At 27.1% G+C, this 12,755-nt stretch overlaps 3 protein-coding genes across 3 annotated transcripts; 1 reads left to right on the forward strand and 2 right to left on the reverse strand.

Moving 5' to 3' along the window:
- Positions 1-63: 63 nt before the first annotated feature.
- l(3)80Fg (dnaJ homolog subfamily C member 16 l(3)80Fg) lies at positions 64-4,663 on the forward strand. The gene is made up of 9 exons (XM_035092353.1): positions 64-694; positions 783-1,088; positions 1,189-1,446; positions 1,529-1,809; positions 1,999-2,189; positions 2,310-3,319; positions 3,396-3,609; positions 3,694-3,801; positions 3,925-4,663. The coding sequence occupies exons 2-9, from the start codon at positions 808-810 to the stop codon at positions 4,048-4,050; spliced, it is 2,469 nt and encodes an 822-aa protein (XP_034948244.1). The 5' UTR covers positions 64-694; positions 783-807; the 3' UTR covers positions 4,051-4,663.
- Positions 4,664-5,510: 847 nt separating this feature from the next.
- LOC118072477 (proteasome subunit alpha type-7-1-like) lies at positions 5,511-6,890 on the reverse strand. Its single transcript, XM_035092382.1, has 4 exons — positions 6,587-6,890; positions 6,271-6,397; positions 5,952-6,199; positions 5,511-5,839 (listed from the first exon to the last, which is right to left on the reverse strand). The coding sequence occupies exons 1-4, from the start codon at positions 6,686-6,688 to the stop codon at positions 5,567-5,569; spliced, it is 750 nt and encodes a 249-aa protein (XP_034948273.1). The 5' UTR covers positions 6,689-6,890; the 3' UTR covers positions 5,511-5,566.
- Positions 6,891-7,544: 654 nt separating this feature from the next.
- On the reverse strand, positions 7,545-12,116 carry LOC118072486 (nose resistant to fluoxetine protein 6-like). The gene is made up of 13 exons (XM_035092393.1): positions 12,035-12,116; positions 11,661-11,813; positions 11,314-11,558; positions 11,053-11,246; positions 10,424-10,548; positions 9,536-9,941; positions 9,310-9,472; positions 8,995-9,074; positions 8,788-8,883; positions 8,558-8,687; positions 8,313-8,487; positions 7,938-8,080; positions 7,545-7,847 (listed from the first exon to the last, which is right to left on the reverse strand). The coding sequence occupies exons 1-13, from the start codon at positions 12,114-12,116 to the stop codon at positions 7,719-7,721; spliced, it is 2,121 nt and encodes a 706-aa protein (XP_034948284.1). The 3' UTR covers positions 7,545-7,718.
- Between the last annotated feature and the right edge of the window lie 639 nt (positions 12,117-12,755).

The following is a 12,755-nucleotide window of genomic DNA, read 5'->3' on the forward strand; positions in this document are numbered from 1 at the left end:
TATTTTTACAAACGCATGCGCCGTCAGAAAAAAATATATGTTATGTACCACCACCATTTTTTTCAGTACATTACAGCATTGACATTTACACGAATATTTTTATAAAAAATGATTAATATTCTTTCCAAAAATCTATAAATACGATTTTAAATTGAAAAAAAATTACAGTTTAACAGTTGAAAGAAAGAAAAGTAGTGTTGAAATAACTGAATCATAAAACGGAGAAAAATTAGCTAAGTTTATTCGTCATTATTTATTGTTTTTTTTTATTGAGGGGATGACAGCGCCTAGATTGTACTCCTATTTTTTTGCTATTAATTTCATATTTTAAATTTTTATAGAAAAATACTTTTTTATAAATCAATTGATAAACAATTGAAATAATTTTTTTTATATAATTAAGAAAAAAAGTCAAAAACTTAGCTTGAACAAAATTGGAACCGAATAGTGTCAATAATAATTATTCTATTTTTATACATACTTAGTTGATTGGTGTAAAACAATAGTTACTGAAAAGTGAAACGAAAAATAATTATGATACAATTGAAACAACACTCTCCAGTAGTGCGTTGGTCGGATATTTAAAAATTTTTCATCAGTGCTTATATACTATCTAAAAAAAAGAGATGTTTGATTGTATCAATGGAAAAAAAAATAAACGTAGACTACAACAAATATTATATGGTTTTTATTGGTACGAATGATGAAATAGTTTATCGATGGAATTGTGTCCAAAGTAATATCAATTAATTACTCTAAATTCATTAACCCAAAAAACACAGATAATTCGATAGTTTTATTGAGTTCATGAGAACTGAAAAAATGTATGGAACATTCATAGTCAATTACTTTGACAGACGTGAAATTCCATTTCAAATTAATTATCATCAAATTACCATGAGTAAAACGAAATTGACTTATTTGCTGAAATTATTTATTTACTTGGGACTATCATTAGTAATTATTAGTCTTTTACCATCAAGTAGGGCTTCAGAACCTTTACGAAATCCTTACCAAATATTAGGAGTAAATAGACGTGCTACTATTCAAGAAATAAGAAAAGCTTATAAAAATCTAGTTAAAGAATGGTACGTTTACAATCTTTCATTTTTTAGATTGATCTCTATTTTTATTAATGACAATGATTGATCATTTTATTGTGTTTATACTCATGATTATTTATTCCAGGCATCCAGACAAAACGGATCATCCAGCAGCAGAAAATAAATTTGTTGAAATAACAAAAGCTTATGAATTGCTATCTGATCCTGAAAGAAGGAGAAATTATGATAATCATGGCATAACTGAAGAAAATTCCGGAAGACAAAGACGTTCCACTAATTTCCAAATGCCTGATCCTCTAGAGGAATTATTCAGTGGAAATTTGAAATTTCATCATCAAAGTCGTGATGTTTCATTCTTTCACCGAATGAGTGTAACTTTTAGGTATGTTAATTAATAAAGTAATGTTTATGTATTTTCTTTTTATTTATTTTTGCTAAATACTGTTTATAATTATAATTTCTAGGGCATATGAGAATACAATAATTCCAAGGAGTTATCGCACCCCGCATTTAATATTATTTTATTATGAATGGTGCTTCACTTGTCTTCAAGTTGAACCGACTTGGCGACGGTTGATTGACGAATTAGAACCAATTGGAGTAAAATTAGTTACTGCTCATGCAGAACGAGAAGCAGCTTTCGCACGGAAAGTTGGTATTCACTCATTACCTTGTCTTGCGTTAACAATTGATGGTCGTACAAGTATTTATAAAGAATCACTATTCAATGTTCAAAAAATAGTCGGTAAGTACTATCTTTCAAACACAGTAATAATCTTAAAGCTGAAAATTTATTGAGTCTAACTTTTCTTAATATTTCTTTTGTAAAAAATCTCAAAACCTTTAAGCTTCTGATTATTATTCAATCATATTGAAAATAAATTATGCAACTATGTTAAGTTAGACTTGTTGTTAATTATAATTTTATTTATAGATTTTGTTCGTAATAAATTTCCATATAAATTAATTCAAACCATTAATGATGATAATATTGAGAAATTTTTGTCTGGTTGGGTGGATAATAAAATTCGTGCTTTAATATTTGAGAAAAGAGATTCACCGAGATTGAGATATTTACTTATTGCTTTCCATCATCGTGAACGAGTAGCATTTGGATTTGTTCAAGTAAGCTTCGATTTACATTAATTTAATTAATATCAATATTTTACATTAAATTCGTTATTCAATTTATTTATACAATAATCCAACTTACTCATAATTAAATTAAATTAATGTAAATTACAGATAGGAAAACCTGAAACTGAAACAATTTTGTTGAAGTACAAAATTCCGAAGGATTTAAATACTTTATTGTTATTCAATGAAAACTTTGAAAAGCCAATGGCATCAGTTAGCATGAAAGACATATCAAGTGAGACAATGCATAATGTGATTACAAATAACAATTTTCTAACTCTACCACGGCTATCGAATCAAGCAATGTTAGATTCTGTATGCCCACCTGAATGGTTACGTCCGCAGAAACGTCTATGTGCTATTTTAATTTCACAGAATAGTGCAATGCATGATTTAGCACGACACAAATTTCGTCAAGCAGCTATAGAATCACCTTACAGCCCTGAGCGTGTAAGATATACATACATTTTCAAAGAATCTCAGCCAGAATTTGTGGCAGCCTTAAGTGCAGGTGAAGGAAGTCCAATGGAGCCTTTGTTACACATCGTTATTATTTGGCGACGTGATGTTAATCACCTAAAATATGAATGGTTAACTAATGGGTGGCTCGAAGCGACTCAAGATGAAAGGAAATGGAACGAATCACGCAGAAATTTAGAAAAAACTCTTCAACGTTTATTACGACATACTGAAGCCTTGCCATATGCAGCGAAAATTGAAGAATTAGCTGATGAACATGCTCAAGGAACAGTCGATCGTCTTATTGGAAGAGCTCTTTTAGCAGTTGACTATATTTCTGATAATATTTCCAAAGAACAAATTCTTCCCTTTATTTCTGTAATAGCTACATTAATGTTAATTGGAGTTGCTGGTTACGGAATGTCTTACTTAAGTAAATTAGAAGAAATAAGTGTACAATCAAAACATGGACACGTTAAAGAAGGCCGAAAATCAACACAAAATCAACCACAATTAAAGTTACATGAGCTAAGAGCGGAAAAATATAATGGACTCGTTAGATTGTTGAAGCCAGGATGTCGAACGATAATATTATTAGTTGACTATCAAAGTAGACTGAAACTAATTCCAGCATTTCACCGAGCTGTTTGGCCTTATAGGTAACTTAATTGATGATTTCGTTATACATATTTTTGAAATTAATTTTATAATAATTTAATTAATATTATTATTTAGAAAAAATAAAACGTTGATGTTTGGCCACATGTTAGTTGAACGTGGGTTAGATTGGTATAAAGAATTATTATCATTAAGCTTGATAGAACCAAAGGACTTGAATATTAATCCTAAAAATTGTGTTGGGACTGTACTGGCTTTGAACGGACATCGAAAATATTTTTGTATGTATCATGCCAAACATCCTGAATCTAACAAAGATAAAGGTTCAAAGGTAAGGGTTGCAAGAACACTATAATAATTAAAGGAATTAAATGAATATAACATTATTTTACTCTAAAATAAATATTTGATCTAGCGTATGGAGCGTATTACGAAACATTTTAGTCGTCAATCAAATGATCCAGAAGCCGGAGCATTTATAGGATTTGATAGTTCAAGTGATTCTGAAGTGTCTCAAGATGAGGTAACTTAACGATCATGTAATTTAAAAACTAAATCGATATATGCTTATATAGCTAATTTATTTTCATATAAATTTAATATAAAAATTACAATTAAATTCACATGTACCTATTAATAATTACAGATGCCAAATGGTGTTCTATATCAAGACAGGCTTTTGGATGGACTACCAAATTGGTTAGATAGACTTTTTGAAGGTTCAACTCAACGTTATCATATAAACTATTGGCCCGATTTCACTGCTAAATAATGTATAACTTAATAGGTATTAATAATTAGTCACATATTCTACGGTATTACAATATGTAAGTATAAACTTGATTGTCCAAAAAAAATCAGGTATCTCATTTAATCTAGTCATTAAATTAAAGTGCTATTAGTAATATTTAATTACTACAACTGTTATTAATTGAATACAATCCAATTAAAGAATGCAATAAACACAAATTAACATAATAAACATACATATTCGTTTATTAAAAAATTATCGATAAATTGGTTGAGAATAAATAATAATCACCGTTTTGCATGTGTATAAAGTATGTCTTGAAATAGTATTCTAAATTGCTAATAATATCAGTTATAAAAATAGCCTGCTATAATAATAAATCATTATTGAGTAATTTACGCGTCAGATGATTTCTTTGTTATCATATAATTACATTGTACATATTACTGGTGACATTGCAAAATTTTGTGAATATTATTAACGATGTATACCGAAATTGATCGATTAATCTTGTACGACTAAATACATGAATACTAGTCATTTAATCGTCAATATATACACAAACATAAAAGTTAGCTGCCAAGTAATAATTATTACTTATGAATAATAATAATAAACATAATATTGATAATAATATATTGATTTTTTATATCAACTATGTTGATTTTTACTACTATTTGCTTCAGCTTGAAATTAGTTTATAACATACCTAATATGTATTGAAAATAGAGTACTAAATTTTAGTAATTAATAGGCAAATTGAAAAAAAGAAAAAGATTTTTTTAAAGCTTGAAAGTTTTCACATTTTCTTACAAATAATTAAAGATAAAAAATGGTGAATTAGAAAGATATTATATAAAATATGGCATTTTTAACTGTAAAAAAACTTTTTTAATAATTTTTCGATGGTTGAAAAGGAACTGTTTATATAACAATAAATAATAACTGTATACCGAACTCTCAAAATATCATACATTACATTTTAAGAAATTTGTATCATCTCAAAGTATCTCTATGTATTGAAACTTTTTTAAGCTTATCAAGTTGCACAAATAAATCTTTGAGAGTCTATAATAATATCAAGTAATGTATTAAATAAAAAATTAAGAGCTTTTACGTATAAATTCAAGTTGAAGTTTTAGATAGTTTATCATATAGATTAATATTCCTATCAACTGTTCTATACATAAAAATAATCAAAACTTTGTGAAACCGTTTTCTCATAGATTTTTAAGTGTATTATTTATTATAAACAATGTTTTTAATTATTTGATTTTAGCATGATTTACCACATAAGACAAATAAATTAAACGTTTGAATAAAAATCTACCACTGTAGACAAAAAAATTTGAAAATTATAAAGAATTTTTTAATTATTTATACTCCTCTTCTTTTATGCTTATTCTTCATCAGAAAATACTGTTAATTATTAATAAAAGTATGAAAAGGTATTTGGCTATAGAAGAAAAACATCAATGGAATAAATGTAGGCAATTATTATATTTTAAAAAATAAAGTAATTATTATCGTGATACAGTTACTTTTTTTGTTTCTTTTTTTCGGCTTCGGCTTCTTTCTCTTTTTCAATTTCTGTTACATATTCACCAATAGTATCAACATCTAACATTTCCATTGGTTTTCCACGACGCATAATTGCTATTTCTAAATTCTTTTGTCCAGATGTAACGACTTCGAGTAACGCTCGAATAGCAAGTTTTATTGAACCTCGTTCAGTTGCTACTTCTTCTGGAGTGTAATATTTTTCTAGAAATTCTTTGACTGTTTTAGCGGCACGTCCTGTTGCATTAGCCTAAAACAATGTATACAATACATTAATTAATAACATTTAGGAATTAATAAATAATAGTAGTTGTGGAGGAAACGTTCCACAATGATTTATAAATTAACTGCCTGCAACTTACTTTCCATTCGTGATAAATGCCGGATGGTTCTGTTTGGTATAAATGTGGTGTTCCATCATAATCAAACCCTGCTAGAAGACAAGATATACCAAAAGGTCTTCTACCATTACTTTGAGTGTATTTTTGTTTCAAGCTTGCAATGTAACGAGTAATATACTCGAGTGTAACAGGATCTTCAACGGTTAATTTATGACTCTGACATTCAATTTGAGCTCGATTAATGAGTACCCTAGCATCAGCAGTAAGACCTTTAATAATCAAATATTAACATTAAAATGAGATTGATTATTTATCGATTTTTGAAGTAAACAAAACTAACCAGCAAATGCCATAACTACATGATCATCGAGAAGACAAATTTTTCGTACTGTACGTTCTTCTTGTAATTTAGCGACTGACTTTTTCTCCACGCCAAGTACTACAACGTCATTGCCGCGAACACTAACCTGTAATAAAAATGAAAACTGTAAATAACGATTGTATTTTGTGATGAACTAAAATTATCACGATATTTAAATGGATGTAGAAGCAAAACATTGATAAAAATGATAAAATTTCTATGTCAAATAACATTTTTTTATTCAAAGTCGAATTTATTATCATAGCATTGAATGGAGTATGAATTGGAGATTTACCGCTGTGGATCCTTTTCGTACAGCTTCTTGAGCATATTCAACTTGGAGTAAATGACCATCAGGTGAAAATACTGTAATTGCACGATCATACCTTGCTGACATTTTTATTTATTTAAAAAAGTTCTTTTGTTGTATCTAATTCGGTTGTTGAACTGTGTATTTATGACTTGACTGTTTTCAATCGGCACTCTAGTGCAGTCCAATTTCGCGTGTCAACTTGAATATAGATGTAAGCGCGAGAACAGCGACTATATTCAATGAATAATGATAGAGCTAAAATTTCTCGTATGACTATTGCAAATGTCTGGTTATATATATATGTACCAAACTAATAAACCAAAAATTGATATTTAAAATTCGAAAAATTAATTGTTTCTGTTTTGTTTATTCTACAAAAAAACTACTTTATTTTCAAAACAAGCGAAATATTTTACATTTTATTACTTTCAGATTGCTGTTGATGTACAGTATATTTTGATACATAAGTATCGATAATGCTGAAATCTTGATCACTATCTAATGAGAATTTATCAACTATTACAGAATGTTTGTATTGATCATTATCACCAAAACTTACATTACTACATGTGAGTAAAATGCCGCGCCATAATGTAATCATGCAAAGTATTGTGATGCATAATTTTTTATATTTTCTTTTATGTAAAACCAAAAGTTATTGTTGGAATTGAGGATGATTATGAACTACAGCTACAAAAAAATGGTTACAGATAATACTTCAAAACACCATATTTCTAAAAGTAATGACTACTTTGTCCAAAAGAAGGCATTCAAAAATATCGTTACATGAGATGGGGGAAAAAGAGGAAAACAACAAATCAGGTAAAAATAACAGAAGTTCTTTGAAACAAAAAAAAAGAACTCTTTTAGTTTCTTTCCTTTAGTTGTGACTTTTATTTATTATTCTTATTTTGATTAAATATTTTTTTTTGATCAACATTTTCATATTTAAATATATGTTAAAAAATTAAAGCAATGTCTGTAACTTAGGCATGTGGAGTAAGGAAAAAGGAGGCTAGGTGCGAGGAGGGTATTATATTTTAAATCTCGGTCAAAATGTTTAAAAATAATAATATTAGTATTTATAAATAGTAATATTAATTAACGTTTTAAATCAAACATCTTTTACGATCCAAGGTTTGTTGATGATTCTGTGAACTGACACGTAAGGCATTTCTACAGTTACAGTTAACAAGTAAGCAAAGAAATACGTCATTACTGCGAATCCAATCGTAGAAATCATCTAAAAAAATGCATGTGTCATAATGAGACTATTTTCAGAATTATTATAAAATTAAAAGTATTGGTAATTATTACTCAAGTTTATACTTACAAGGGAAGGAATATCTATATGATTTGGAGTTTCACTTATCAGATGCACTACGTTTATGATAACAGGGTTGAGTAGATATGCACAATAAGTCATATTTCCAAGTGGTTTTAGAATTTTAGAAGAAAGTATTTCATTAGTTAATCCTGCAAACAAATTTACTTCAATTTATTATTAACACAATCAATCAATTTAAAAGTAAATAAGTTTCTTTTATACAATAATGAAACAATCATTTCAGAATGGGTTCAAAAAACATCCAAGCTTACACACTTTTACAACTTTGATAGAAGATGATAGATAAGATCCTAAATATAATTTTATTTGGTCATACCAACAGTTATCTTCATAATTGTAGAAATAGAAGTTTATACTTACTCGCATTGTTAGTTTGACATGCAATCAGGAGCCAACCGATACCAATTGCCCATATTGTTTTACTCAAAGCAAGATAAATTGCTGTTAATGTGATAGATTTAATTCCACTAGAGCTACTCACAAGAACTGTTGATAAACATATACAACTGATAATCCAAAGTAACCATGATGTCCTCTGAAATAAAAACAAAATGTTAATGCCATTTTAGATATTGCAATTAAAATTTTGAATATAAAAGCAATACTTTAGAGATATTTAGTTTGTCTTTCGTTCGTTGATAAAAATATCCAGCAATGATTCCAATAATATAGGGTGCAATTCGTGTCCAAGGTGGAAAATAATGAATGTCAGCTTTGAACCAGAAATCATCTAATCTACGAATGCAGAATAAAGTCATGTTTTATGAAATGCAAAATAATAAATTTAGGAAATATTTCAATGCTGGATAAATAATTGAAATATTCCTACACTTACGTATAACTCAAATTATTAATATATGAAATATATCCAGATAATAGAATTGATGCTCCCAAAAGAGAGAATAATATGAAACAAGATGATTTGAAGTACCTGAAATCATATTTTTATTGCTAATTAATTCTAAATTATATTTACATTATATGAAGGATAATTAGTATTCATTTCAAAAATTATTGAATCAAAAATATACACATGACTTACGTATCAGATAAAAGTAGAAGAATCTGAGCTACAATATAAAATTGCATGTCATTAGATAAATACCAGCTCCAACTCATGCACTAAAAAATAAATTAAAATAGTTTTCACTCAGCCATAAACTTATTTTTAAATTTCTAGGAAATATGATTCTTTTCTTAGCGATTTTGTTTGACTTTGATAATATAAAGTCTTGTTGCAAAGACTTATCGTTGGATGTAATATAAAACATAGATTCAAAGAAATGAAATATTGAAAGAAATATTTTGCCACAAGAATTGTTTGACATGATAAAAATAGTTAAATATTTTTTATTACCATTGATTTTAATCCAAAAAAATTGTGAATATATAATAAATTTCTCCACCAGTACTTGGAACAATTATCTGGTGAATCATATGAAATGAATATCGAATTAGCTGTAGCCCACGTAAAACTCAATTGAGTGATACATATCATTACCAAATAGACAGGTGTCAGTCTATAAAAAGAAAAAAATTGCGAAGAATTTATTTTTATTTAAAATCAAATGAAAATTTTCTACCTTATGATTCTTTTAATAAATCGATCGAAAAAAGTTGACATGGCTGATTTTATTTCAGTGCTTTGTTGTTTCTCTTTTTGACGAGTTTTAAAATGCAACCATGCTGATAAAAATCCACTCAAGAAAAAAAATGTATCCACTACAAAAAATGCTAGGACTCGCGATGATCCGATCATAAGATTTTCAAGTAATCTCCACAACCACATTTCATTGTCAGCAAAACTAAGACCATAATATCCTACGTGTAAGTAAATCAAAACTATCATTCCAATGAATCTTAACCCATTCATAGCTTCGATAGAATCGGAATCAGTTTTAATATTGAAAAGTTTTTTTGAATTTGTGTAGGCAGAAAGACACAAAAGAATTTCTTGAGATTTCGTTAATGAATTTGTTTTGATCATTTCTGAAAATATAATTATTAACTCATTAATATTAGCATAAAAAATTAATATAAAAGTTTTATTGTCTACAAAAGACATTTTTATATGAAAAATTATTCAAATGTAAAATTTTATTTTTTTTTAGCACCATAAAAATTTTTTTTAGAAAATGTTCATTTTAATTTGTTAAAACACCCTCGAGGTTTAAAACTTATTACTGCAGTGGTTTGCGTTGATATTAAGACATCCAAAAAAAATTCATTTTAACGAGTCAAACTTTCTTAATAATTACAAGAAAATATTTTTTAAATTGAGTGGAATTCTAAAAATGAATGAATATTTTACATCAAAATTATTTTTCAAAGCAATTTAATTTGCAAATATTTTTTCAAAATAGATTACATAAAAATATTGATTACTCTTGTTTTAGAGCTGATGCAAATATTGATTTAAATTGATAATTCCATTGAAGAGGAGAAATGTAATTAATAGATGATAAAATTACCTATTTCAGATGTAGGCACAAAATCCCTTGACTTTACTTTTAGACGATTTAATTGTTTTTGATGAATAAATACATCATATCCAGTAGCAATAAATGACATTACGAATACTGCCACCAAAACGAATCTGAAATTAATCTATATTTAAAATAATTACCATTTTACTTGCATTTTCAAAATGAATTTTGAGTTATTGAAGTAACGTAGAATACTGTCTCTGTACTCAGAATATTGAGTAAAAAAATTACTAGCAAGTCTTTAGCAACAAAAGCAATAACTACTTCTCCTTTTTGAAGAAAACTCCACATATAATGATATAAAAAATTCAAATTTAAATTTATTCATAACAAATACTTTTATCTTTGCTTTGTTTTTATCATAAACAGCAAAATTTATTAGCTTTAAGTAAACCACGTGCTCAATGTAAGACATAACTTAGCTTAGCTGTCTAAATTGCTGTTTATTTAGAGTAAGGTGATGATTAGAACTCTACAAGGCATTGTATACTTGTTTCTAGGACAAATTGAACTTTACGTAAGTAAATTTATGACTTACACTTTGATGTTTAAATTTCCTTATCATAACTAAAAATGTACAAGCTTCAAAATTATTATTTGGTTGGTTTACTTACATTACAGCTATTATATGCCAATCTAATGCCCATTCGTAATTGTCCTTTAGATCCAGCACATTGAGTAATTTAAATCCACTAGGGTAGATTTTATTTACCGTAAACTGTCTCTCATGAATCATTTTCTCCATGATTGTACCCAATTCTTGTTTGGTACATGATGCAGGCAAACAAAGTCCTAAAAATAAAATGTCCTGACCAATTTATTAAAAATAAATCTTTTATTTATTTAAAGGAATATTAAAATCAAATTTTATTTACTTCATGATTCATTCGAAAATGATATTGGATCGTACTATTATGTTGAAAACGTGCTACAAAATAATTCACTTCGAATGGAGGAAATTCATCATCAGGATTTCGATAGATGCTGTTATTTTGTTGCCAATGTGGTGCTATTTCTAATGAATTATGATTATTTAAATCAATACATTGTCTTTGGTAACCGAGCCAATAATTGTTGCCATAAATGAAACCAGCACTTGGTTCACCACTGGAATCTAAAACTAATTTTAAAAAATTTCAATTTTTATTCATGAATAGTCAAGTTATGATTTTAACGAAAAATAAGTGAATTCATTAATAATAAATTTATTTCAATAGAATACTCTTTAAACTCCATAATTTTTCATCCTTCAATCCCTGTTGGAGGAAATTTATTTCATTTCTACATCCACTCGATTCTTCCAAAATATTTGAAAAAAATATAATTGAGTAAATTGGTAAAAATTTATTTTCATTCGGAGGAAGATTAATTGTCACTGTTCGATTAATAAATATTAAAAAACTTCCTAATATCATATAAAAAATCTTTTCAATTTTCATATTTATATATTGTGAAAATAATTTTAATAATTTCTTATTTATTTATTTTTCACATGAATTAATGACGTAAGATATTTTTCAATACTTTTGTTAATTAACTTTTTAGAAAAAGATTGATAACGAAAGAAATTAACAGTTGTCTATTTAGCAATCTTACTAAAGGTTGCTTCAACACGAAGTTTAAAGTCAAACTCAAAACAAGTTAGCAGGTAAAGTTGAAAAAGTACGATGAAGGCCATAAAAACTTCAAAAGATTAACAAAACATGATAAGAGGGTATAGTTTACAGCGAATAAAACGTAACAATGTATAATAATGTGTGTTTTATGCTAATTCTATTTTATGTTTTATAAGTGTTAATTTGTCTTCTCTTCATGTGAAGTTAATGAAAAAAATTTATTAGGCTAACAGCAATTATTTTTATTGCATATGAAAATTTTTAATTCTGATTATATAGACTGCTAACCTTTGTAATGTTTTTCAATGACAATAATTATTTTTATTAAATAATCTTTGGGAAGAAAAAAATTGTATGGTGTCAAGTTCTAGAGTAGAAAATTCAATAATGAGTTTTTATATTTCTATCAGATTGAAGAGAAAATTTTCTTGCAGTTCTTTATAATAATTTATATTTATTTTGAATTAGATCAATGATTAGTTTTTCACTTTGAAAATTAACTATTGTTTTTTTTTAAGATTGCAATTTTTTTGACTCGAATACTACACAAATAGAATAATTTTATTTCTGATCTCCTGTTATTTTTCACTCGATTTTTATTCTTTATATAAATCTCAACTGTAGTATATTTACTTCAATAAAGTAATTTATATCGAACGACTACAAATCGAGTAAAAGATCAAGTTAGACATTTTTAAATC

Source organism: Chelonus insularis, unplaced genomic scaffold, assembly GCF_013357705.1.
Source record: "Chelonus insularis isolate UGA/USDA-ARS -01 unplaced genomic scaffold, ASM1335770v1 contig_93_pilon, whole genome shotgun sequence".
NCBI classification, from domain to species: Eukaryota; Metazoa; Arthropoda; class Insecta; order Hymenoptera; family Braconidae; genus Chelonus; species Chelonus insularis.

Bases quoted from the DNA above. Each gene is read 5' to 3' on its own strand.
- LOC118072477 (XM_035092382.1), bottom strand. From the start codon at position 6,688: ATGTCAGCAAGGTATGATCGTGCAATTACAGTATTTTCACCTGATGGT. The intron at 6,398-6,586 runs GTAAATCTCCAA...TTTTTATTACAG, and splicing joins TACGAAAAGGATCCACAGCG to GTTAGTGTTCGCGGCAATGA. The intron at 6,200-6,270 runs GTTAGTTTTGTT...TGATTATTAAAG, and splicing joins TGTAGTTATGGCATTTGCTG to GTCTTACTGCTGATGCTAGG.
- LOC118072486 (XM_035092393.1), bottom strand. From the start codon at position 12,116: ATGGCCTTCATCGTACTTTTTCAACTTTACCTGCTAACTTGTTTTGAG. The intron at 9,473-9,535 runs GTAGAAAATTTT...TTCTTTTTATAG, and splicing joins TTTATTAAAAGAATCATAAG to ACTGACACCTGTCTATTTGG. The intron at 7,848-7,937 runs GTAAGTATAAAC...GCATTTTTTTAG, and splicing joins ATATAGATATTCCTTCCCTT to ATGATTTCTACGATTGGATT.